Here is a 27,410-nt window from a genome sequence, read left to right as displayed (position 1 = left end):
CACCAGGGAAGCCCCCAAAAGTGTACTTTTGTTTTTTGTTAAGTGTGTGTTGGGTAATTCTAACACACCTTCCTCTAGTGAATCATTGCTGGCTCCCCCAAACAGATGGGAAGGTCATGAACTCCTCCTCCCATGATGATGAGGTAAAAGAATTTGGCACCCAGTAGAGTACCTTTGGGCATCTTATGCTGGCAGCTTCTGGCCACATAGGGGGTTCTTCCTTATCATAAGTCAAACAAATGCAGTGAGAATCCACACGTTCTGCATCTGAGAGGCTCTCCTCTTCCTGATGGTTCTCTGAGATTTTCCTTGCATTTGCACAGCACAACCTTCTTGAGTTCAGGTAAAGAGTGTTTTCTCTGTATTCCAAAGAATTGGCTCTGAGTAGGTGCTCAATAAGTGTTTAAAGGATGAAAGAGCCTTAACTGAGGAAGGTAACATAATCTATTGGAGGAAACACTGTACTAAGAGTGGGAAGACTTAAACTCTAGTCCAGGAAAGCTACTAACAAGCTGCGTGACCTTGGACAAACCACTTAACCTCTCTGGGCTCCATTTCTCATGTATGTCATTAGAGAGTTGAATCTCTACGATCCTGTCCATCTCTGATAGTCGGTGAGTCTGTATTGCTAGAACAGCATAGAAAAAGAGGCAGCAATTTCAACTTTAACACTGCTTGAAAAGCACTTAGTTATTCTGGGGTTTTGAGGGCACTGGTATCAGTTTAACATGAAAGATATGGAAGGACTCCTTGTGTTCAGATGTATCCTGGGCGGTGCATTGTCCACACAGGCCATTGTGAATCCATGGCACGTCATTGAGAGGTTTGTCCGAACTGGCTGTGTTTCCTGGCGGGAGGGACCTGAGACTCCACCCGTCTTCTGAGCCCTTGGAGAGGAGGCAACAGTTAGGACAGCAGAGCCCCACTTGCTCTACTGGGTTTTTCTCTCCAAGCAAATATTTCTGTGGGTCTGAAAAATTGCTTTTCATCAGGTTTGCCCCTGCCAATGTCCCTGATGGGCCAGAACCTAAGTGTGCAGTGAGATGCTTTGTTTGCTTAGGTTTGGTTTATGGGGATTCTGGGCTCCCCTCTGGTTACAGCTGCAGGTTTAAAAATCAGTTACAGTACCGGTAGCAAGAGGTTCACTGCAGTGCCCTGCTGTTGCTTGAGGCCTGTGTTGAGAAAGCAGGTCCCAGTTACCTCTCAGGAAAATTTGTGCTGTTTCAGAGGCCTACAGCGAGTTGTAAATCTCGATGGTTGGTGGGACCAATCTGCAAACAGCAAAATGGTTTGTACTGTGGTTCAACAGGAAAAGGATAAAATAATTCTCTGAGAGTGAGATGTGTTGTTCCCTCTTCCTTGTTCACCAGGAAATCTGGGCCATACACATCAAGAGACAGACCCCGGGGTTTGTGGAGTGGAGCAGGAGAGATGGTGGTCTTGCTCCTGTCCCATGGGAGGGGGCAACTCTGGCCTCCAGGCTCCTTCCTTGTGGCCAGGCTTCTTACACCATTTTACTTCCCATGCCTAACTCTGGTCAGCTACTCCCTTCTCCCTCTCTTGCCAACCTAGGGGAGAATGCTGGGGAGCCCTCCACCGTTTCTTTCTCCTGGTTGGTCTTGGGAAATGGAGACATCCTCAGAGTGCATGTTACAGGGCCACAGTGCTCCACGTGCTTCTTTCCATGCCTGAGGGTCAGGAATGAGGGTCCCAGAGAGAGGAGGAGTATTGCCTTGGAGCAAATTCAGGTCATTCAGCAACCACTCTTGGGGCTCCAGTTCTAAGCTGTATTCCAGTTTTGCTCGGCCCGCTCTTGCCTAGGGGAGTTCATCCACCCTGGGGCTCAGTGCCATCTTGATGCTTACAACCGCCAACCTTAATCTTTAGTCCATGTCTTTGCTTTCACCTCAATACCCATATCTTTGTCTCTCTGACATCTCAAATTCCATACAGGATAGATGGGGCCACCTCTTTAACGAAGAGAGGTAATGTTTAGAACAGTTTTTCCAATTCAACAAATGTTTATGATCCTCTGCTATAAACAAAGCATTGACTAGCCATTTAGAAAATACAAAGTTGGCAAAAATATGGTGATGTCCTCAAGGAGCTTGCCTTCATTTGCAAAATGAGGCACTCCTTCTTAAAATGCAGGGTGAATTTTCTACAGTAGAGGTATAAGCCAAGTGCCAGGACACTTCAGAGGAAAGAGCTAGAGGATGTTCAAGTCTTTCTTATTGTTTATTACCTTTAAAATTTTATTTTAAAAAACATAAGAAACGCGAGAGACCTTCAGAATTGTGAATATTCAACCTTTCTCAATTTATTAAACTAGATTTTGTAATCTCTGATTTTTTTTTTTTTTATGATTCGACTTTGGCCCCAAATGTATAAAAAAGACTTCCTGGATGATCTCCTCACTCTCACTTGTTGAGATCTGGAGAGACACTCAGAGATTTCATAATCTCTGAGTTGTATCCATCAGTGACTTTGGAAAAGTCACATCACTTCTTTGGTTCTCGGTTTCTTTATCTGTAAAATGGGGATAATAATTGGGTTGATGTGAATATTAAATGAAGTAATGCTTAGCGCAGTTCCTGGATGGTAGATAATGTTCTCTAAATGGTAGCTTAAACTTAATGTAAGTATAATTATTTTCATAAATTATTCATTTATAATTATTATATTCATTTTCACTATTGTCTTCTCAGAGTTGGAGCCAAAGTACAGCATTAAAAATAAAATGTTGCTTAAATTGATTTTTCCAGAATATAAAGACAGGAGAAAAACTGTGAGAAAGGGGATAAACATATGTACTACCATAATTATGATAATAGTTAAACTCTGTATGATTTCTTATGGAAACCTTATAAAGTAGGTTACAGTCATTCTTTTACAGATGGAGAAAACCTTGCTTAACTATACCAGATCTTGCTAGTGCGCAAGCTTACAGTTACTTAGCTGGTTTTTAACTACTGATCTGTTTCTTCCCCTCTCAGCCTACCATTAATAAAGCCGGTATTTTGAATCAGCACCCTTTTTTTTTTTTTACAACTTTATTGGAGTATAATTGCTTCACAATGGTGTGTTAGTTTCTGCTTTATAACAAAGTGAATCAGTTATACATATACATCTGTTCCCATATCCCTTCCCTCTTGCGTCTCCCTCCCTCCCACCCTCCCTATCCCACCCCTCCAGGTGGTCACAAAGCACGGATCTGACAGCACCCTTTTTTACTCACTTGGCATACACTACCACTTGACCTAGGCAAATGAATAGGTGATGGTTTGTAAGGCCAATTTAAAGGCACTGCTTTGCCCACTGGCTTCCAAAGCTGAGGGATGCACAGGTATATATCTTGGAGAGTCAGCTTCTGTTGTGCTTGGACTGCAGTCAATTTTTTTTTTTTTTTTTTTGTGGTACACGGGCCTCTCACTGTTGTGGCCTCTCCCGTTGTGGAGCACAGGCTCCGGATGCGCAGGCTCAGCGGCCATGGCTCACGGGCCCAGCCGCTCCATGGCATGTGGGATCTTCCCGGACCGGGGCACGAACCCACGTTCTCTGAATTGGCAGGCGGACTCTCAACCACTGCGCCACCAGGGAAGCCCTGCAGTCAATTTTATCAATTCTTTTTCAATGCAACAGCTTCAAAAGGCTCTTTTGCCCCAAAGTAGCTGATCTTTTCAAATCTTTGCTATTTCTTTCTGGTAAGAGTTTCAGATAATAGGATAAATGCAGTTAACAACCACATATTTTAGATGATGAAGAAATATTCTAGAACATGTTTAAAGGTTTCACAAAACACAGACACATAGAGTTGAGCAGCTCCTTGGAGAGACTGCCTAATCCACAACCTCCTCATTTATCAGTTGAGGAAACTGGTCCAAAGAGTGGACATGACCTGCTCAAGGTCACACCATGGGTTAGTTGCAGAGATGGGAAGCCAGGGATCCTGATTTTGGTTTCTTTCTTTTTACTTGTGTTTCTCAAAGTGTGATATGCACCACCACATGCAAAATTCTTTTCCTTGGCATGAAGGATAATTTTAGCTATGCACAGTTAAAGTACTATATCACAGAAGCAGATCATTCGTTCTCTCTCAAGTCCCTTTCAATCTTTCTCATTATGTCAAGGATTGTATACCTTTGCTATTTTGTCTTTAATCTTTCTCTGCTAATCTCCTTTGATAGCGCAAAAGGAACAGACCTTGGGTTTAAGTGCCTCTTAGAATTTAATGTAAGTGTTTTGTTTTCCTGGTATTGATTGTTACCTTACCTTCCATCTATGGGAAGCGACAGTGGTTTTCCATTTGAAAGAGCAAAATTTTCTTTTAAAATAAATGTAAGCAGATTAGAATGAATCTCCTTTATGAAAAAATATTAAGTAAACAATAGTGTAGGCTGTAAATTTTGAGGAGTACAGGGTAGGTTTCACATTGTCAAAATGTGAAATGGTTAACTAAAGCTTGGAAAATATTTGATTCTGCCCTTTAGAATGCCCTAAGCCTTTTGAGGATAGATGTGGCTGAATCCCAGTTTCCTTCTTATTCATGTCATGTCTTTTTTATGTAGCAGCCAGAAAAACAATTATTAGATCAAAAAGGAGAACATAAAAACTACCCATATACCAGAGATATATTGAAGGTCTCATTATTGGTAACTTTCCTACAATCCAAGAAGTTGGGTCGGTAGTCAATTTTGTTTCAGTATGTATGTGTTTTTGTGTGTATTTTAAATTATAAACTGCATGCTATTGCATTTGTTGAGAACAGAAACTGGTTTTATTTTTCAGGGACTTAGGCTCTATTTTAAAATTCTATTTTAGACCCCATTCTTACCTTGTTTTCCCCATCTAAAAAGTTCTTTAATTTCTGATTACCTTGCTGTTCAGTGAGAGGGTGTGAATGAAAGAAAAAGTGGCAAAATGCAATTTATCAAATATTTTCCCTCTGTTATCATATTTTAAAGGTTAGAATGTATGGGATGAATGGAATAAGAATATTAAAGTTATTCATCAGATGGGGGCATAGGTAGCTTTCTTTTACCTATAATTTGCCTATATGAAGTGAATACATGGAGAAAAAGATGTACTAGATTACACTATTTGGGTGATTTTCCTATTGACTTTAACAGCTTATCTTCCAATATTGCCTAATTTTTTTCCCTGTTCCCTGAAGCAAAAGTTCCTGCTTCTATAATTTAGTTAACCAGAGATGCTGGGGTTCTGAAGACCAATCACTGCTAGCCTGGCATGAGCTAGCCTTCATAAATATCACACAGAACTCATTCATGTCCCCTCATACTGTGGGCCTCTCCTTCTACTGGCCATTATGTGCTTTTTGTGGAATGCTCCTTCAGCAGAGAATTTATTCTCATTGAGAGGAATCTGAAAAAAAAAAAGAAAAAAGGAAGGCAGAGTCAACTTCTGGTGACTTATGGGCAGTTAGAGTCAAATGTTTGAGAAACAGGCTTCTGAATCAGCAGAGATTTTACAAAGTGCCTGGTAGAGCTGCATACAGGTAGGTAGGGTACTGAGATGCCAAGAAAGAATGCTGCTTCTATTAGGGCTAGTAAAAAGACTGCATTGTACGGCTTCCCTGGTGGCGCAGTGGTTGAGAATACGCCTGCCATTGCAGGGGACATGGGTTCGAGCCCTGGTCCAGGAGGATCCCACATGCCATGGGGCGGCTGAACCTGTGTGCCACAACTACTGAGCCTGTGCTCTAGAGCCCACGAGCCACACCTACTGAGGCCTGTGCACCTGGAGCCTGTGCTCCGCAACAAGAGAAGCCGCCGCCATGAGGGGCCCATGCACCGCAACAAGGAATAGCCCCCGCTCACCGCAACTAGAGAAAGCCCGCGCGCAGCAACGAAGACCCAGCACAGCCAAAAATAAATTTAAAAAAAAAAGACTGCATTGCTAAATTCAGGGCTAGGAAGGTTAATGATGGTACATTCTTTTCTAGTATCAAAGATTAACATGATAACTTGCATATTAAAGTTAGCCCAGACACACTGCTAATGGAGGAGACATACAAAATTAATTTCTACAGCACCTCATAAATTATGGTCACTCACTCTTCCCTGCCTGATGCTTTGTCTTGGCAAGAGCTGCATGCAGACTTAGAGTGGGTGCCCGTCAGTTCCTAGTGGGACATCTTATGCTCCAGAGGAATTTGGAGAGTTCGGGTGTGCTCCCTTCAGTCCTTAATCACTGCCAGTCTTCTTCTGGGTGTTCCCCTGCAGGCATGTGTGCACTTCATCACCAGCCAGGTTGTGACTTGGCAGGCATTTTTGCTTTAACAGTTAATAAGGCAATGGAACTGAGCTGAGATGAGAAGAGTGTGGAAGGTGGGGTAAAGAATGGGAGAGAGGAAGGAAGAGCTGCTCTCTCTTCATGCAGGAGATTCTCCATGTAGAGTTGGGGACAGCATCTTTGGGTAACTGCTCCTTGAGCCCTATAGAGGACCAACGCTCAGCCAACACAGGAACCCAAGCCCAGTCTTTGAGAGCTCAGGCTCTGGAGTTTGAATGCCTGAGAGACCTGGTGCAGGATCTCAGGCAATTTGCTTAACTTCCTCAAGCCTCACTGTGCACACCTGTCAAACAGGGAAAATAATAATACCTACCGGATAGCAATGTATATTTTAAATTTTGGTATAACTTACATACAGTGAAACGTACAAATCTGAAGTGTACAGCCCAGTGAATTTTTTTTACATTCGTAGACACCCGTGCAACCACCACCCATGTCAAGGTATAGTGTATTTCCATTACCCAGAAAGTTACATATGGATATTTTAAAAAATACGATAATAATAGCTTCCATTTTCATGGCGCTTACCATGGGCCAGGTGTGCTGCTCTAAGTGCTTCACATATTCTTATTTCATTCTCACAGTCTTGTGAAGGGAGGTGCTCTTATTATCTCCATTTTACAGACAAAGACACAGAGATTTAGAGAGATTAAGTGACTTGTCCAAGGTCCCTCAGACAGTAACTGAGATTCCTGCTCTTAGCATCCACCCTGTCCTCCGCCTTATCGAGGGGCCTGGTACTTATTAAATGTGTCAGAAGAATGAGAATGGAGCCTCCTTACTGTCTGACAGTTCTTTCCATTCCTCCTCTTCACAGTCCAGTTTATCCCTTTGCCTTATCTTGGGCCAGTAGGCTGTGCATGATGCTCTAGCCGGAGAGCCCTTGAGGGAAAGGACCAGGTTTTAGCTACATTTCCACCCCAGCTTCAGCAGCCAGGTGCACTGTAGATACTCTAGAAATAGTCGTTGGCTGTTGTTCCCTGCAAACCCTGCTTTCCAGTTCCTATTCAATTGGCCTTACTTGGTAAAGTGACAGTATTGACAGACATACTGGTTAGATGACCTGGGCAGTTTGGGCTGCTACCCCTCTTTGGACTCTGCCTAAACCTTGTCTTTGTGATGAGCTAAAACTCTCAAGCGAAAAACTCGCATGTTACCAAGCCCCTCTAAGCTTCCTTGTCCCAGCTTCCTGTGTTCATAGATCCCCAGTCAGTCCCTGTTCAGACCCCAGCTGCTTTTCCTTCTCCTCTTCCTTGCTTCTATATCTGCTTTCCCCTCCTTTTCCTTTCTTTTCATTCCACTGTGGTCTTCATGATCATCACCAGATAAACTTGAATAAACTGCTCTCTGCTAAATGCACGGTGATTGCTTATTATACATTCTTTATGGAAGGACGCCATGTACCATGTATCTTTCATATAGTTGAATTCATGCTTGCCCATTTTATAGGAAATCATTCTCAGACCTTTGTCCCTTTGACATCTTCATTTGAATGTCTGACAGGTACTCAAACTCAACACTTCCAAAATTGTATTCATTCTGTTCATGAAAACTTTCTCTTCTTCCATTATTTTTCTGCCAGTCATTTGGAGTTAGCCTTCAAATATTCTTGTGCCTTATTTTTCACTTTCAATAAATCACTAAGGTCTTTTTTTAAAAATTTATTATTATTTATTTATAAATAAATATAGTATTTATTTATGTTTGGCTGCGTTGGGTCTTCGTTGCGGTGAGTGGGCTTCTCATTGTTGCAGAGCACGTGCTCTAGGCATGTGGGCTTCAGTAGTTGTGTCATACAGGCTCAGTAGTTGTGGCTCGTAGGCTCAGTAATTGTGGTGCACGGGCTTAGTTGCTCTGTGGCATGTGGGATCTTCCCAGACCAGGGATCGAACCCGTGTCCCCTGCATTGGCAGGCGGATTCTCAACCACTGCGCCACCAGGGAAGCCCTCACTAAGGCCTTTGAATCTTTCTCACATATGCCTTGAGTCTGGTCACTTCTCTCAGTCTTTACCACTTATGTCCTGGTCCTATACACCCCAGTGCTTGGCATTTGCTAGGCACTCCATAAATATTTGTCCAGATGAAAAATAAATGAAGATGCCATGTAAGGACAAGTACATGTCATGAGCCCTCCTCCATTTATTGTTTTCATGTTTTATGTGAGCACATAATGCAGTCAAATGAATGAAAACCATTAGCTTTTCTCAGGTTCTTTTTAGAGCTATAATTCCACAACTTGATGTCAAAAAGCAGCTAATCGCTACTAAACTTAATGTAGAACATTAACATTAAAACTCAAAATACAAAAAATCTCTTAAAGAATTTAGTGCCAGAAAAAGCTGTGTTTCTCTTAAGGAATTGGTTCTCTTCTACTTCAGTGATCCATACACTCTAGAACTTGGATGATCTCCTTCATTGTCCGGACAGTTTATCACACAAGTGAGGAGCTACATTTTGTGGGTAATTGAAGCCCTTATGTTACCTTCTACTTTGGCGTGTCATCTCCTTTTTGCATCTTTTTGGACTGAGGTAGCATAGGAAGGAATATATATAACTAAAAATAAATATATCAACAAGTCATGCTAAAATAAAATATTAATGTCAGTTTCATAGGAGTGCAATCTGAGATTCATCGGCAGTGACTGAACATAGTGGAAACACAGTGTGTTTCATCGTATGTTTTTATGCTGTTCCCGTCAATTGACTGGTTCTTTTCTTTATTACACTTGGACTGCCCCAAGGGTAAGGACCATATGTTGTCCTCCCTTTGTACAGAAAGCTCATTACATGTTGTTGACTGACATGTATTCTCTTTACTTTCTCCCACTTTCCCGATTTCCTCTTCATTGGCTTCAGAATCGAAACAGGGTCTCTTTGATCCTCTCATTTAAATTTTGGGCCTAAGTGGGCGATTCATTTCTTAAATCACTCTTTTGCTTTAGGCCTTCCAGGGGAGGGCTCATGTTGATTCTGTCGCATGAATGGAGAAATAAAGCAGGCAAAACCCCCTGCCCCCTGAAGGCTGTCTCTCTTCTCTACCTTCTTAGCTGAGTGCTTCTAGAAAAGAAAAACAGGCCAGAAGGAGAAATTCTTCCCATTTTCATTTTTATTTGGGCAGGATCAGGGGGAGGGGGGGCATAGCAATGGTTTTTCCTTCCTCTTTGGAGTTTGCTTCCAATTCTTCAGCTTGTTTGAAAGCTATTACACCCGTCTGTTCTCCCTTTGTAATAAACAACACTAGATTTAAATGTGTGGGGCTGTGAGAGGGACCCCAGTTTCCTCTCCTCTGGAGCTGTTATGAGGAAGGTGAGGGAAGGAGAGAATCAGATAATGATTGGAAACAATTACACAGCCCTTCCATTTTGCTAATGCTTGAATCCAGGAGAATTTTCTCATTTAATTCTCTGAAATGAAGGACCCCTCTGTTGGCCTTAAAATGCAAACAAGAGGCTTTTAGTGTGTGCTTGTCTCAGAAATGGAATGCTGGCTGCTCATATTGATCCAAAACATTGCTGTTGGTTTTTGTTCTTTTTGATATGTGTAATTTTTGTGATGACAGCGATATAGGATTGTTCATGTGCAGCTTGAGGATTGCCAGTAAGTGGCATTATTATTCTAAGTTGCAAGCAGAAATGTAAAAGGAAGTTCAGAGAACGCTTGCCTGAGCCTTCTTTTAGTCTCTCCACATACAAAAGGGAGCATGAAAATCTGAGGCATATATCCCAATCATTTCAGTTTATTCCCTCCTCTTGGAACTCAATTCTCTGGAGTTTGGTATTTCAGACAAAGGACACTTGGTTTGAATGATGCAGATAACAGCTTCTAGTCCATTTTATTCCAGTACGCCTGGACCAAGGTGTTTTGTCAAGTGTACATGTCAACTATTGGAGTTCGATGTGCTCTGCTTTGGACTCAAAAGCTTCTTAGGTGTAGCATCAGATCCCCATGGCTCATTACACTTAATACAGGCACATCCAATTTTTTTGCACTTCACAGATAGCACATTTTTTTTTTTTTTTTTTTACAAATTGGAGGTTTATGGCAACCTTGTGTTGTTAGATGACGGTAAGCATTTTTTTTTTTTTTTACCAATAAAGCATTTAAAAATGAAGGTATGTATTTTTTTAGACATAATACTATTGCACACTTAATAGACTACAATATAGCGTAAACATAACTTTTATATGCACTGGGAAACCAAAAAAATTTATGTGACTTGTTTTATTGTGGTATTTCACTTTATTGTGGTGGTCTGAAACCGAACCTGCAATATCTCTGAGGTACGCCTATAACTACAACTGAATTTGTCTGTTTTATTTGGATCCTCTTATGGGCATTTTAATCCCCATTTTTGGAGGAAGAGAGGTAAAATGACGTATTTGACATCACCCATCCTGGCCGTAGTAAGTCGGGGATTCAGACCTAGGTCTCTGGACCCTCAATCCAGAGTTCTGCCCACTTCTCCATAACTGCCTTTGGGATCAGATGAAGCCAAGGATGGAAAGATGTTACAAGAATGGCTGCTCAGGGGAAGTGGTGAAGGAGAAGAAGCACACATGCAGTTCTCCTCCTGAACACCCTTCTTCCAGCCCCTAGCTACTGCCATCTGATTTCTTCAAGGACAGCACAGGATAATGAATAGTGAAATAACCCCACACCAAATAGGTTTCTGATTCTGAGAGTTGCCCCCGGTGTAGGGAGACAGGGCTCTCTCTCTCTGAAATCAGCAAAGACTCGTTCATTCATCTAACACTTACGAGGATCCTACTGCGTGACAGACGTTGTGCTATGAGCTGCAGGAGACATGACTTGATGGAAATTAGGTATCTCACCCCAGGCTCTCACTGTCTTCTGGGAAACAGGGAGTGAGCGGTTTGAAGGTCATGATTGCTATCTGCTAGCCAACTGCAGTGAGACGGGTAAGCTCAGGTTATTCAACCAATTGGAGTTGAATAAATGGTTGGTTGAATTTTTAAAAATGAAAGAAGTGAGTGACTAAACTGATGACTAAATCACTGAGTTGATGAATGTTCATTATTATTTAAATCTATGATTCTAGAACTGCGATTTGTTGTTTGTTTTATTCCCCTGGTACTGTAACCTTCACTAAAACATACAAAACAACCAACCATTAAACAAACCAACCAGGCAGGGTCTTGGAATTCCTACTTAAGGCTAGCTTAAGGGAGCTAACAAATTCAAAGGGTGGCTGCCTTCAGTTTGCAGAATCTCAAAGTTGGGAATAATTGTTTGTACTCATGAGCCTGTGAGTGAGGTTGGAACAGTGCTGGCATTGGAGTCTACCGTGAAATCTTGCCTCTGTTGGAGTCACACTAGCTAACTGACCCTACCCTGGGCAAGCTGCTTAGAGCTCCTATTTTCTCATCTGTAAAATGGGGACAATGCCATATACAGAACAGATTTTGGTAAGGGTTAAGTAGTTTCCCAATATGGTGCCCAGAACCCAGCAGGAGTTCAACATATGTTACCTAGCTCTCATACTTGGTATTCCCCTCAGCCACTCCCTTTTATTCTCAATGGATTTCTAGACAAATGGTTTCTACCCTTTATTAAAATTTGACTCCTACTCCTGAGAAAACCCTATTTGAGTATGTGGCCACAGATTAGCTCAGAAAGACTGGTTAAGTAAAGATTGAAATTCATGGAGCCAGGGAATCATGTGAGTCTCCAGAGGAGACAGGGGCTGGGGTGAAGGAATTAAAGGATCTGTGTAGCATGGTACAGAAGAAAGGCAGTGGGTCAAGGATGATATGCTCTGGAAGGGTGTGGGTGGTACTTACTGTTATAATAGGTATCCTAAGTGCTTATAAATGGATTTGGATTTCAGATGTCACTGAATTGGAATAAAATGGGGCAAAGGATGTAAGACCCAGCTCCTGCCAGTCAAAAAGCTACCTTGACTCATTTCTCCTCTTGCATGAATTTGAAATTGAGCACATTGCTTTGATGAGAATCCTCTTTTAAAGACTGCCCGGATTATGCAGTGTGGAGGCCAGTTGGTTCAGCCCCAAGCTTTTCACTGGCTTCTCCTTCCATTAGCCAGGGTTAGGGGATGGATGAGACAGTCTTCTAAGGCTGAGCTACACTCCTCTGGTGTGGCATCATGAATGTAATCATTCTAAGCATTAGGGAACAAATCAAATTTTGGGTCACTACTCAGTTGGCCGTATCTGCACCTTTATATTCCTAAAAGCACTTTCTATGGAGCTAGACTGTGGTTTAATGAGTGTGCTGGTTAGGGAGGAGGTTGGTCACAGTGGCGGTGTAAGTGATCCTGGAAAGTGCAGAGGGGTAACCGAAAGTGGAAGCACCTGTCAGGACACACTGATTATGCCCTAAGAGCTTCCAGAGGTGTGATAATGGGCCATCTCTGCAGCCACATCACACTATCAGAGAAATGTTGATGGGAGTCTTTTCATTACTTGCTAGTTGAAGCAGTGAAATGGGCTTCATGATTAGATCCTAACTTTATAAACCCTAAAATGAGTCTGTTATTCTCTCCAACATTCAAAATGCATATGCTTACACATCTATATAGTACATTTAAGCCCATCAGCAAGTTCGATTCTGCCTCTGAACTGTAACCCAAGTCTGTCCATTTTCCTTTGTCTCTCCTGCTACAAACTAATCAAGTTTTTATCTCCTTTCCCCTTCACTGTTATAGTAAGGAGGCAGGGTGGTTTAGTAGATGTGAAAATGGGCTCTGAGATCACACTTTCTACGTTTAAATCCCAGCTCTGCCACTTACTAGCTGTGTGATCTTAGGCGAGTTATTGAATCTCTTTGAGTTTTAGTTTCCTCATCCATAAAATAGGTACAATGATAGACTTCTTCGAAGAGAGACTGCCTGGTAGAGAGTAAGGGCTCAATAACCATTAGACTTCTTTTTCCCCCTCTATGAAAAGCCTCCTCAGTCTTCTCCTACCTTCCTCTCTAGGTCCACCCCCTACCCTCTATTAAAAATACAAAAACAAAACATCTTTATCTCCACCCAGTAATCAAACTCCTTACCATGGGCCACAGGGCCTGATGAGACCTGGCCCTGGCCAAACTCTCATATTATGCTTCCCATTTCCTATAATCTGGCCACACTTATTTCCACGTGATTCCTCCAACATGTTAAGCAAATTTCTGCCCCAGGGCCTTCACATGCTGTTTCCTCTGCTTGGAATGGTCTTACCTGAGATCTTTCTAGGCTGTTCCCTTCTCACCCTCAGGTCTCAGTTCCAGTTCTCCATCTCAGAAGCCTTCTTAACTGCCTCACATGGAACAGTCTTCCCTGCACCTCCAGACTCTCTTTCTCAGGTTACCCAGTTAATTGTCTTGCTGGCAGCTATTGGCATTTGTTGTAATAGCATCAACTCTCAGGGCTCTTCCCATGTCTCCTGTAATCGTGATCATTTCTGTGTACAAGAGCTCCAGGAGGACTCTCTCCCAATAGCCAGCCCCTGCCTTCTCTGGCTGCCCTCAGGCAGCAGGGCCTGCTTTGCCTGGACACTGAGAGCACCTGAAGTGCCCGGGACCACCCATCCCCAAGGTCTAAATACTCCAGCTGCTTCACCCCTGTGGCCCACACTGTCCCCAGAGCTCCCCTTCTGTGAGACTTGAAGGCTACCTGGCCTCCTTCCCTTCATGGTCCCACTTCCCTACTCCCCTTCCAGTGTTTTCTGGAACACCTTATTTAATACACCTTCACCCAAACCTCATCTCAGAGTTTGCTTCTGGAAAATCCAACCTAAGACAATTATTATCTTCTTAAATTGTTTCTGATATCCCACTAGAACAGGATATCCATGAGAATAGTGCCTGTTACAATAATTATGTCTATATATGTTTAAGGATATAAATATAAGCATATAGACTATCAGAGCTTACAAATTATATTTATAACCAGTGTGACATTTTTGGACATAACCATACTCACATCACTGTGTAAATTCCAACAATTACACATCAGTCTACTCTTCCTGCCATCACTGTGCTTCTGAATGGCAAACACTAACTTGTTATAGGGGTTTGCTTGTAGGTTTAGTGCAATATCATGCTTTTTGTTAAATATAAAGGATAAATGGCAAAAGCAATAGCTTGGTTTGGACTTTAAGTGGATATCTAGTATAAAGTTCTGAACGTATGTTTCTTCTTTAGGATTTACTGCCTAATTATATTTTCACCCCTGTTAGATACCTGAAGAGAAAGTTTGCAGTTGCTGAGTTCTGAAATCTCTAAATAGGCTATGTTTGTTGAGCTGGGGAGACATGTTCTGGCCCTCAGGGTTTGTAAAGTGGAGACGTACGTCATGGCTGAGGCAGGCTGGAGGGGGAGTGAGGGGTGATTCTGACATTGTACTTAGGCATGTTTCTGGGAAGGTAAGGAGAGTGAATCACGAGGAGCTGCTGAAGAATGCACGGGGGCACAACAGTGGTAGGGTTGTAAAAGGCTTGTAACCTGATCTGGAGTATGAAGTTTGTGGGTAGTTACTGATTTCCCAGTGGGTGGAATTACTTTCCTTCATGAGACGCTGGCTGGAGGAAGGCGGTTGTGAGAACAAACTGCTATCAGATTAGAGCTGTGTGTGGCGGTCCTCCTTCGTGGCTAGCTGATGGAACCAAGTGGCCTCTGACATCTGCAGATGCTCCCGCTACCAAACAGAAGGAAAGCAGCTGAGCAGAGCAGGGCTGGCCCTGCTCAGCTTTGCCTGGGGAGAACGTTGGGTTTCAAGTAGGGGTCTTCCCTGCTTGCCAAAAGGCTGGGGCTGGGCAGTGTGGGGGAGCAGGGCGAGCCTCGGCCATCCCAATTTCCTCGCTCTCCTCCAGGAGGGCTGAGCTGAGCTGAATTCGCCTTTCAGTCAATAGGAACTTGACCAAAGCAGAACGACTTTCACTTTAAAGCCTGTGAAAAATCGAACAAGATTGAAGAGTCCATTAACCCATGCTGGTGATAACGTAAGGGGCTGGCTGTGAGTGGAGTGAAATTCCAAGCGAAGGCTGCCACAGGCAGGCTTAGAAATGGGGTAACCACACTGAGGACATGACTGAGGCCCTGACACACACACCTTGTGGGTTTAACCTTTCTCCCCACAGTAAGAGAGGGATTCCCAAACGTTCTCAAGTGTTTCCATTCTGCTGGTGGAGCCACGATGTACCGGGGATGGAAGATCAGCAAACGTTTCCCTAGTGGGGCCGTAAGGTGCCAGTCTCGCCTTCATATGTTTCACGAGTCATTCTTTTGCCTCTACCTCCCTGCACCTCAGCTTCAGGGAGGAGAGGCAATGCCTTCTTTCTGTGGGCATTGCTTTGTATCCAAAGTCCTCTGCAGACCCTCCCTCAGTTCTGGGATGAGGTACGTGCAGATTACTGTAGGACTGGTACTGAACTGGTACCTCTCAAAAAACCACGGGGGATGACGGTGTACGCCAACTACTGGAGACGGTTTGGATTTAGAATGTGGAGCAGTTACACCTTTTGTCCTCAGCTTTGGACCTCAGCTTCATTTCTGGGATGTTAATGAGAATCTTACTGTTCGTCCTGTTACATAGACGATAGCCACGTAATGTGAGAAATGGGAAGATGAAAGTCTAGTCCGGATACTACAGGAGCACAGAACAGGGTCACCCAAGTCAGAGTTGGGGTGTCAGGAACATTGTCCTAGGGGACTTGGCAACTAAGGTAAGACCTAGGAGGCAAGGAGGAGTCAGTCAGGTGAAGATGGGTGGGATAAGTACATTCTGGGCAAAGAAAATAACATGCAAAAACCCAGAAGCAGGAGAGGAGAGGCTGCGGGGGAGTGATGCAGGAGGTGGAGGTGGAGAGGGAAGGAAGAGCCCGCCCACTAAGGGCCTTCAGCTATGCCAGAGCAGCGGTAAAACTCACCCCTGGGAGACTACTGAAGCCCTTCAAGGAGGGCAGTCCCGTGGTCAGGTTTGAGTTTGGGGAAATTTCCTGCTGCTGAGATTGGAAGTGGGAGATCAGTTTGGGAAACTTGGACCAGAGGATGCAGGAAGTTGGCTTGGGGGTGAGATGGATTTGACTTCCTGATGGAGAAGATGTTGAGATAGAGGGATAGAGAGAGGGAGAAATCAAGTCTGCTTGGCTGACCGTGTGCCTGGGGGTGTCTTCGTTCAGAGTGAGCAAAGAAGGAGCAGGTTTTGGGAAGACAGCAAGTTCAGATGTGGTTCTTAGGAGTGTTCTCCTCTGGGGCTGCAGTTGTGGCTGAGATCACAGATATATTTGTGGCCTGATGCACCTCAAGGTGGTTTTCCAAAGTGGACAAAAGATACATTTTGATCTTTCCATGGAGCTGATACTGGGGAGAAGGAAGTGACAAAAAGGACCATCTTATTTGAAGTAGCCCTCAGTCGTGAAATTATTGCAAAAGCATATCACACTTCAAGAGAGCTGTGAATTAAGGCAGTGGCATCTTCTGCCATAGCATAAAACTTTCTCTGAAAAGGAAGAATCCAGAGCCCAGAAACACTGCATTTTCCTCTCTGCAAGTCACTTTGACAAAAGAAAACTCCTTTCTATGAAAATACAGAGTTGAGTAGCTCTGCGGGTTCCTAAGTGCCTGGTCTGAATTACAGTTTGGACTTGTCAGCACCTGTTGGCCGATCTCCAGGCTTTGTGGGGCTCAGTTACCCAGGCTGTGTTTGCAGGTCTCTCACGCTCATTGCCTCTACCTATAAAGATGGATTTAAGGCTCTGCAATATTTATCTTTTAACCGTTTCTGTTTGTTTGCTTGACATTCAAGCCACAATTTAGAAATGCTGCCTCCTGCAGCTTTACAGACTAATGTAATTTCACAACTCCAATTACAAATGAGAAAAATTATTTCATTTCAAAACAGAGGAGCCAGACGTTTCTGAGAAATCATGGTTAACGAGAAGACAAAGTACTTTCTGCAGAACAGGCTACGTTATTAATGGCTTCCTCAGTTCAAATCTTGCTGACTCTCAGCACGCAGAGCCCTCGTCCTGTGGGGATGCTGGTTTTGATCACCTGAAAAGTCGGTGACTTTCAGATTGATAAACCACGACTTCTGCTGCGGCCTGGTCTGTAGCTCCCACGACCTCAGTGGTCTGTAAACAATGCAGACATGTCCACTGTCTTTCCACCTAGCAAATACATCCTTCCTCCTGCCACTTCCTTTGGACCTCTGTTTTATGGATCATAGAGTTTTGGATGGGGATTTAATAATCATTCCGTTTAACCCTTCATCTGATACTTTGAATACCTCTTCATTATTACTGCCCAGAGACAGCTACCTACTGCTTAAACATTTCTAGGGATGGAGAACTCACTATTAGACTTTTCCATGAGAATCTACTAATTTAGCTCAATTTTAAGTAGAATGTAAAGTCCGGTGACTTCTCAAGGAGATCTTCATTAATATCTAAAATCTTCCAACGGGCCTTTTCCCTTGCACCCATGTCTTTGTAATAAGATCTAACTGAAGTATCTCAACTAGAATACCAACAGAATGAGCTTTTTAGGAAAAATCTGACCTTTACTATTCTATAGCTCTGTTATATGGCCACTGACAGGTTGCCACTCCCAGGAGGTAGAGGCACCAGGGTTTTTCTTGTCTACTTAAGTCTGCCTCTTACCTCTGTTGGCTCTGCTGCTGTGATGGGCAGGCAACCCCTGGTTACATTCCCTCCCATCCCAGAATAGTGACTGGCACTTAGGGAGCCTTCAATAAATGCAGTAGACTGACTGACTAAATGAATGAATGAGTTAATTAAACTGCCTCCGTAGATTAACCCTTTGTCTACTTTTACAGATCTCCTTTCTGCAGGTCCTAGTGAACCCATTTACAGATGAAGAGGTTTTCAATGATTTTTAATCTTGGATCACAAAAGCCTATCGTTCTAGGCTTTAAAACATTGTCTTATTATGCTTTAAACTCAAGACCAACTTTCTTTAAGGTCTTTTCAAATCTTGAGCTTCAACAGAGAACAAGAATGTTGTATCAGAAGCTAGGAGTCTAGCAGGGTAGAACCCAGCACTTTTATTCTCATTTGCTATCACCTGGACTACTGCAGTGGCATATACACTGGTCTCTGTCTGCTCTTTGGTCTTTTCTTCCTCCAGCTGCCCTACATGCTACAATGGCATGAATCACCTTAAAAAAACATCTTTTGAAGACTCCTTTTGCCCAGAGAACTATGGAAGAACAAGATTTCTTTTGTGTTCTAAATTTCCTTTATTAGAATCTTTTTTATTTCACTAGCAAAAATTAACTTCTCAGAGAGGAAGACTTTATAATTCTTACCTAACTTAAGTGAATGCACGGTTTTTATCTTCTGATGGGGTTTAATTATGACAACATCAGTGAAGAGAGTTAAGTTTCATGAAGTTGGTGAGGTCATTCATCTCCCAAAGACAAAGAGTTTACAACTTCAAATGAACTCACCTAGTTTTTCCTACAACAAGCATTTTTACACATACAGTTTCCTCTAACAAACAAGAAGTTTCAAAGTTACAAGTTAACATCTTTTAGAAGATAACTTTTAAAACAAACTTCTGCATGAACGTTGCAGGAAATTTCTTTACCCCTTTTAATAAACAGACCTGGACAAAATTTCAACTTTATGGTGACAAGATATGGACTAAGTATAGATTTAACTTAAATGTTATGGTAATTGGTATGTAAATATTATCCTGTCTTTTTTCTTATCTCTCTAAACAAAGGGTAATGGCTAACTCAGCACCTTGTATTCTCAAAAGTCCTTAGGCCAACCATTTCTTGAGTCCAAACAAAGTACCATTAACCCATGGCCCATGATTCCATCTATAACATTAAACAAAGCTGAATCAAAATTTTTGTTGCCTGTAATTTTCTGTTTCCATAGAACTATAATCTTACACCACCCATCGCATTTAAGAATTTTCCTTTTCAGTGTTATCTCCTGTTATTCTACTTCCAAGAGACTATTCTACTTACCCAGGTCCATGTACTCTATTTTTATTTTTTATTTTTATTAAAATTTTTATTTTATTTTCTTATTGAAGTATAGTTGATTTACAATGTTGTATTCATTTCTGCTCTACAGCAGAGTGACTCAGTTATACACATATATACATTCTATTTTTAATATATTCTTTTCTATTATGGTGTATCACAGGATATTGAATATAGTTTCCTGTGCTGTACAGTAGTACCTTGTTGTTTATCCATCCTATATATAATTGTTTACCTCTGCTAATCCCAAACTCCCACCTCCCACCCCATCCCTCCCCCACCCTCCTCCCCCTTGGCAACAACAAGTCTGTTCTCCATGTCTGTGAGTCTGTTTCATAGTTAGGTTCATTTGTGCCATATTTTAGATTCCACATATAAGTGATATCATGTGGTATTTGTCTTTCTCTTTCTGACTTACTTCACTTAGTATGATAATCTCTAGTTGCATCTATGTTGCTGCAAATGGCATTATTTCATTCGTTTTTTATGGCTGAGTAATATTCCACCATTGTATACATTGCTACATCTTGGTCCATGAACTCTAAATCACTCTCTGTTCTCTAAATCCCCACTCTCCTGATGGCAATATTATTTACTCATCAGTGACCATCTCAAATGACACCTCTTCCATTCATTCCATCAAGATTTACTGAGTAGCTACTATGATCCAGGTACTGTGTTGGGCACCTGAGATTTAGTCTGGCTGTCATGAAGCTTACACTTTGGTTGGATGAATGGACATTAATTATACTAATTAGAATTTAATTACAAACTGACATTAGTGCTCTGAGAGAAGGGACACAATTCTATCAGAGCCTGTAAAGTCTTCTATGAACCTTCCAACCATAGATCATTTCTCTCTTCTGAAGCCCTCATGGCATTTTATGACTGTACAAGTCTGAATTCTTTGGTTGTGAGTGACATAAACCTAGTCTGATAAATTTAACTGAAAATAAATGTATTTGGATGATAGGGAGCCATTCAAGAATCAGAGGAAAAGCTGGGGAACCAGTCTTCAGAGAGGGGAGATTCAGAATAGCCCTGGGAGAGGAAGCAGCAAGCCTCCCCAGGGCACCTGTGTGCAGACAGATGAGCTCCAAGAAAGATAATACCCTTTGTCTAGTGATGATGAGCACAGGCTCTGCAGTCAGACTGGATCCAACCACTTACTAGCTCTGTATACTTGGGCATGTCCCTCTGTTTCCTCATCAGCAAAATGGGAGAAATAACAGTATCTACCTCCTAGACTCATTGGGAAGATTGAAGTAGTTCATGCAAGAAACTTCAAACAGTGCCTGGCACATTGTAAGCATTCAGTATGTTAGCAATGTCAGCAATAACTGTTATTAAAGTTCCCTCAAGGTTCCGATCAAGAGGTTATCCTAATTAGGGTCAGGTACCCAACCCTGGTCCAGAGGAGGGCAGGGAGCCTTATGACAGTATCCCTAGGTTTATATCCCACAGCAGGGTGGCTCACCAGGGTGAAACCAGGCTGCTGTGCCAGAGCAGGTATAGATGCTGGGCTGACAGAACACGAGCTGCTGTCTGATTCTTCCCACCGGCATCTTATTCTGTCTTCTGCCATTGCCCTTTGTTTTGTTGCTGATCACCTCTGTCGTATTTTAAGTACCTAATGCGTGAGAACCATATATTATCTCTGTACTTCCAGAAATACAGTGCCTTCCGCATCGAAGATGTTCAGCACCTACTTGTTGTATTGAATTAAAATAAAGTTGGCATATGTGATTCACATTTCAGCTCTAGAAGCATCTAGGTAGGGATGGCTTGAAATTTGGGGGGATTTTTTGATCTCTCAAGGTTTGCCATTTTTAATAGAAATATAGAAAGAATGCTGTATAGGATTTCAGAAACTTCTAGGTGTTTCCTGAGACAGCAAAGCCAAGAGAGTTACCCATCTTTGCAAAGGTTTTAATTTATTTAAAATGAAAGTCGTGGTGTACAAGGGTACAAGTGGAAAGTTGTTTGTTTTTGTACTGTTTATGCCAGTGAAAAATGTCCATCAATAGGCATATGACTAAATGAACAAATATGTCCATAATAGAGAATACTATAAAACAGCTATAAATAATTAATGTTGATCCTTATATGTAATATCATAGAAGGTGCTCCAAAAAATATTGGTGAATGAAAACAATCAAGGTACAGAACAATATGTGCAGTATAGTCCCCTTTTATAAAAAGGCAACAAAACCAAAATGACATTAAATTTTTTGTACTGATAATGTACATGTGTAAAACATATAAGAAGATCTTGAAAGATGATCATCACAGTGCGATATGTTTTACTTAAATGAAAAGCCAAATCAAAATGATACTACATATTTTGTACTGGTATACAAACACACATACATACATTTTTATATGCACATACACATACATCTATATAGAATGGAATAACTGGTTGGTTGCCTCTGGGGAGTAGGGGTTGTAGGAGGGGCCAGAACTGTGAATAATGTTCTAAGGAAATCTTACCCTAATTTTTTTAAAAATTAATTTATTTAATTTATTTATTTTTGGCTGCACTGGGTCTTTGTTGCTGCGCGTGGGCTTTCTCTAGTTGTGGCAAGTGGGGGCTACTCTTGGTTGTGGTGCGCGGGCTTCTCATTGTGGTGGCTTCTCTTGTTGCGGAGCATAGGCTCTAGGCGTGCGGGCCTCAGCAGTTGTGTTACATGGGCTCAGTAGTTGTGGCTCACGGGCTCTGGAGTGCGGGCTCAGTCGTTGTGGCACACGGGCTTAGTTGCTCCGCGGCATGTGGATCTTCCCGGACCAGGGCTTGAACCCGTGTCCCCTGCATTGGCAGGTGGATTCTTAACCACTGCGTCACCAGGGAAGTCCCTTAACCTAATTTTTAATATTTGCATTTTTTACAAGAAGAATATATTCATGAATTATTTATTTAATGAAATGTTATCTAAAAATAAAGAAAAGAAGCTAAAAAACGAGGAAGCTCAGATGCCTCTGAACTGCCTTCATTCCAGAATGCCGGGACATTTTGCTTCCTGTCATCACCAAGGAACTGAAGGAGCTGCTGGAGCAGAAGGATGAGATGCAGCACCAGGTCCAGGAGAAGAAGTACTGTGTCGAGTTACTCAACAGCATTTTGGAGGTCCTCAGCTGTCAGGATGCGGTGAGTCTTCGTGATGATGTAGATGTCCTGGACTCAGACTAGGGCTGAGTTAAGTTCTAAAATATTGATGCTGATGAATAGCAGTCGAAGTCTAAAGATAAAAGTCAATGGCTTTCTCAGTGGGCCTACTTTTCCAGTGACTAATTCCCTGGCTGTGAAAGACAGCTTGGGGACTAGAGTTAAGCATGTAGCATTTTGTCACCATATTTCTTGTTGGACAGGCTTTCTCAGGGTGTAGGTATGGACATACTGCAGACTTTTTCGATTGCCTGTCCATTTACTAAAGCCCTGGTTTGCAGGGATGAGGGTAGGAAAGTTTTTCTATGTCTACATAGCCAAGAAAACCCCACTTACCTGCTTTCTTGGCTGATTTTCCTTGGTTTTGTTTCTCCAGTTATCTCCTGCAGTGGTGAAACGGTTAAGACTCTTTCTGGATGAGCAGATTGCTCATGCCTAGACCCTTGAGATAGGTTGAGGCATTAGGTGATGATAGAGAGATGGCTGTGGCAGTGAAGCCAATGTAATATTGGTCAACGTCATTCAGAGATTAGGTAGGAATGAGACCAAAAGGAAAGTCTCAGTGCGGGTAAGTAGAGGGCTTCCAAAGGGCAGAGTCTGCAGAAGATAACGAGGGAGGCAGAGTGGTGATAATGGGAAAGACTGAGAGGCGGTGATTAAACACAGGACTAGAATTCTTGAGACTTGGAAGACAGAGATAAACATTCGTGATTTGACTCAGGTTCCTTTTGCAGCCTTACCTTGTCCTTGAATAATGTCGAGGAATATCTGTCCTTATGTGGGCTGGTTTCAGAGGACTGGGTAGACCCAAACAACCAATAAATCTTCTCTAAGTATTTGTGTGACCATTCTCTCCATCCCCTCTCCTCCCTAGAAAATCCTCAGAGAAGGGCTTTCTGGATGAACGGTGTCTATGGTTGACTGTATTAGAACACTCTGCAAAACAATATTTTTTTTCCTGTGCATATCCAATAGTCAACCATTATTATCAATTTCCCTGTATGTCTCTCTCCTGTCTTGTCCTTTCTACTCTTACCATCCTAATTAAGTTTTTCTTACCTCATTTCTAGGTAAGTGAGATACATAGCTAGCTTCATTTGTTCATTCATTCATTCATTTGTACATATGATGTACCGAGTACGTGCCAGGCATTGGGTACACAAAGGCATGTCTTTTTTCTTAAGAAAATACTTATAAACATATAAATAAGCAATTGCAATATAATATAATGACTAAAATCTAGATGCATACTGGGGGTACTGGAACTACAAAGACTGTGTGTGTGTGTGTGTGTGTGTGTGTGTGTGTCTGTAATTATTTTTGTCAAAGAAGCCTTCACAAGAGAAGTGAAGCTTCAGCTGGGTGTTCAAGAGTGAATAGTTAATGATCACAACTGTTACTTAATTTGCTGTTTTCTAGGCGTTGTGCTAAATGCAATCCAAGCCTTCTTTCTGCTCACCTGATCACTGCTAAGGATTATCATTCCCATTTTATAGATGAAAACCTGAAATTCACAGACTTAAAAGTTCAAGGCCAAACAGCAAACAAATTGTAGGGTGATAATCGAAACCCAGGTTGGCCCAACTCCAAAGTCTGCATAATCATGGGCATTGGGGATATAAAAGCATGGTCTTTTCCCTCTCATTTTTTCCTATCCTCATCCTTTTTTTCAGGGAGAGGGAGTATAAGGCCCCAAAGCTTGGATATCTAAAATTCACTCTGTGAGAATGTCATGATGATGGTGTTATTTTCATAAGCATGTTCACTAGCCAGCTATTGAACTGGTTCCAGTCTTTGTTATTCTATTTTATTGTTTATTGTTATTTTTTAAAAAAATTAAGGGAATGTTTGCTCTTACTCTCACAGTGTAAAAACATGATGGTTAACCTATTATTTCTCCAGAAACTTCCCAAAGAATGTTGCCTCTTCTTGTTGAAAAGAATTTACAATGTTTCTTACATTTTAGTAGTGCTCACCTCCCTTTCATGGGGAAAGAAAATCCTAGATGCTTGGGACTACACTAGTGGACCCTGGTTTGAGGAACAAACTTATAACGTGTTCTGCCAGTTTCCTGATTTGGGTAGAGGGATGGCCCCAGTACACAGTTTATTTGTTATGCAGCGATGCTAGGCTCTGCCTGTCCCATGGGAGTGGCCCCCTAGAATTCTATGCTGGCAGGTTGTCATCATTTTGCACATTGGGTGACACCAGACACTGGTGAGAAGAGGCTGCTCTCTCACACACCCTGAATACTTGGGACTTCAAAGCCAAGAAGTAAGTGGGAGGCTCTGAGCTCCCCTTGGTGGTTTGTGGCAGCTGGACTTGAGGCGTGTGGGTGGTGTGGTGTCACTCCTCACTGCCTCTGAGCGCACTGCTTTTATAGTGACTTCTGAACGTGGGGACTAGCCCGCCTCTTTCCCAGGATGAGCAACTGTCTTTGGTGATGAGTTGTTAAATACTGTTATTACCACTGGGTTTGGTACAATGTTGGTACAGCGTGTGAGCTTCACATATAACTTCTCCAGCTCGTGAAGATGGAAATCTCTCCTCTTCTCAAAAGCTTTTTCTTTCATGAAGAAGATTCACTCAGTAACCACTATAACTTTGAGTTAAACCAGAAATCAGAAGTTGCAAAGTATCTAATCTAAATCTCTCTTATTCTAGTATATGGCAACTGTCAACTCTGGCTACACATTACATCACCCGAGGAGCCTTTTTAAAAGTAGCTGTTGCTAAGTTCCAGTCCTAGTTGTTGTGATTTAGTTGCCTGGGGTTGGCCAGGGCATCGCAATAACGTGTTCACCAGGTGATGATAATAGGCCGCCAGGGTGGAGGACCACAGTTCTAGTGCAAAAGGTCTTAAACATGATGTACATCCCAGTGACCTGGAGGGGCTGTTAAAACAGGTTTCCGATCATTAGGTTTGGAGAATGGGACCTGATCATTTATTTATTTATATTTTTAAAAATATTTATTTAGGCTACACTGGGTCTTATCTGCAGCACGTAGGATCTTTGTTGCAGCATGTTTAGTTGCAGCATGTGGGCCTCTTAGTTGAAGCATGCATGGGGGATCTAGTTCCCCGACTAGAGATCTAACCCGGGCCCCCTGTATTGGGAGCGCAGAGTCTTACCCTCAGGACCACCAGGGAAGTCCCCTGATCATTTATTTTTCTAACAAGTTCCCAGATGATATGGATACTGCTGGTCCAGGGATACACTTTAAGAACCACTACTCTAATGTGACCTAATTTTTTTTTAATCTTCAGTATTCACTGGGAATGGAAGAACAGTTGGGCTCATCCTCAGTTCTTTACCTTCTTAATTGAAGGGCCCTTTCCAGTCTATAAAACTTTGCATCTTCCAATATGGCATTTAATAAACCATAAAACGGCAGTCTTCAAACACATTCATTTGTACTCATGAATTCATTTTTATGCAGTAGTGGGGACATTGCCTGTGCAAAGATCTGACTTTGAAAATCCAAACCATCAGGTGTGCTGTTGGTTTCTTCAGGCACTAACTCTTCAAAATTGGAAATTTTGGAGAAAAATTCAAAAGACTCCCAGGATAAATATCCTGGATTTTTCTTCTGGTTGTTTGGATCCTCTCTGTTCATAACAACATAGCCATCTATTTTTTTTACTGACTTTTTCTTGGCACCATGGGATAGTCCATCTCTCCAGCCCAAGAATGGACTATACCTACCTGAACTATTGCCCAAGGGCAGAACCACGTGTAGAAATTTAGCAATTACAATGCAGTATGCCAGGCTTCCTTCTGGGGGGCATTGTGTGTTTGGGGGTTGGGAAAGAATGCTTGTCTTCAATAGATTGTCATTGTTTGGGTAATTACAGCCCAGCACAGCAGGCCTGGCATGTGGAAGCTATGTTTTCCTGTTATTACCGTATTCATTGTAACCCTGGGTGGCATATGACTCAGGGAGGGATGTCCACCTAAGCCTGGATGTTGATATTTTTTTAAGGATAGTGTTAAATCCCCTCACTCAGCTTGCTTGCGTTGCACTTAACATAGGAAAGGGACAGGCTCAGGTGAAGGATGAAAGGTCTTCTGCCTGTATTAACTCCTTTTCTCCCCCTCACCGAGAGCAAGTTTAATTGTCAACTTAGGTTACTTTGAAAGGTGGTTTTACACTGCCTTTGTTCTGTGCCTTGCTGGCTGCCAAGTAACTCATAAAATTTAATTTTGCTCCAGACCCGGAGAGAGTTGGCTTTCCCCCACCCCGCTCTTGAAGCAGGCTTTTTGTTTCTATGTTTCATTCCTCTGACACAGACGGGAGAGTCGTCATGTTGAACCCTGCTTAGCAATCACAGAGTGGGTAAAGGTGACTCCTGGCTCTGAAGAGAAGTTGGTGTTGGTTGTATCTGCATCATGAAGGCAGAGAATGCACAGAATCAGCTTAAAAAATAAACCCTTGGAGCCCATTGACTAAACCTGAGGGGTTTTACTGAGGCCCTCTGTTAGTCATGATTAGTTTGGGGTTTCTGGTGTTTTTATTCATCAGCTTAGACACTGGTAGAGAGGGCTTTTGCTCGTGCTTCTTCTCTTGCTTGAAATTTCCTTTCCAGTTCCTGTTCTTTTTATGCAAGGAAAACCCTAAACTCCTTTTAGCTTCAGCTCAGGTAATAGTTCCTTTCTGAAATCTCACTTCCGTGTGCTCTCCACACACACCCCTCCCACACCTGCCAACCTCAAGGCAGGTTTAAGGGCCTCCTTCTCTGTGTTCCTAACTATGTGTTCAGACCGATATCACAGCGCTAATTGCTTTGTGTTGCCCTTTCCTGTGTGTGTCCCGTGCCAGGCTTTGCGCACAGAAGCTCAGAGAGCAAGCCTCCCTCCCCCAACTTCACAGAGCTTACACTTTCAGCCTTCCCTCTCGCCATTTCCACTTTTACTCTCCATCTCCTGCTCTATTAAAATTCTTTCAGT

The 27,410-nt window shown here is 42.4% G+C and overlaps 1 protein-coding gene across 1 annotated transcript in view; it reads left to right on the top strand.

Annotated features, from left to right (window-relative positions):
- The window catches only part of DOCK2 (dedicator of cytokinesis 2), a 412,654-nt gene that overhangs the window by 113,434 nt on the left and 271,810 nt on the right, over positions 1-27,410 (top strand). Inside the window, exon 26 of the mRNA XM_060094549.1 lies at positions 22,295-22,443. Within this exon, the coding sequence (XP_059950532.1) occupies positions 22,295-22,443 (149 nt within the window). The remainder of the gene's footprint in view (positions 1-22,294; positions 22,444-27,410) is intronic.

Source organism: Mesoplodon densirostris, chromosome 3 (assembly GCF_025265405.1).
Source record: "Mesoplodon densirostris isolate mMesDen1 chromosome 3, mMesDen1 primary haplotype, whole genome shotgun sequence".
Taxonomy (NCBI): Eukaryota; Metazoa; Chordata; class Mammalia; order Artiodactyla; family Ziphiidae; genus Mesoplodon; species Mesoplodon densirostris.
Note: the sequence above shows the minus strand (reverse complement) of the source record. Positions and strands in the feature narration are given on the sequence as shown.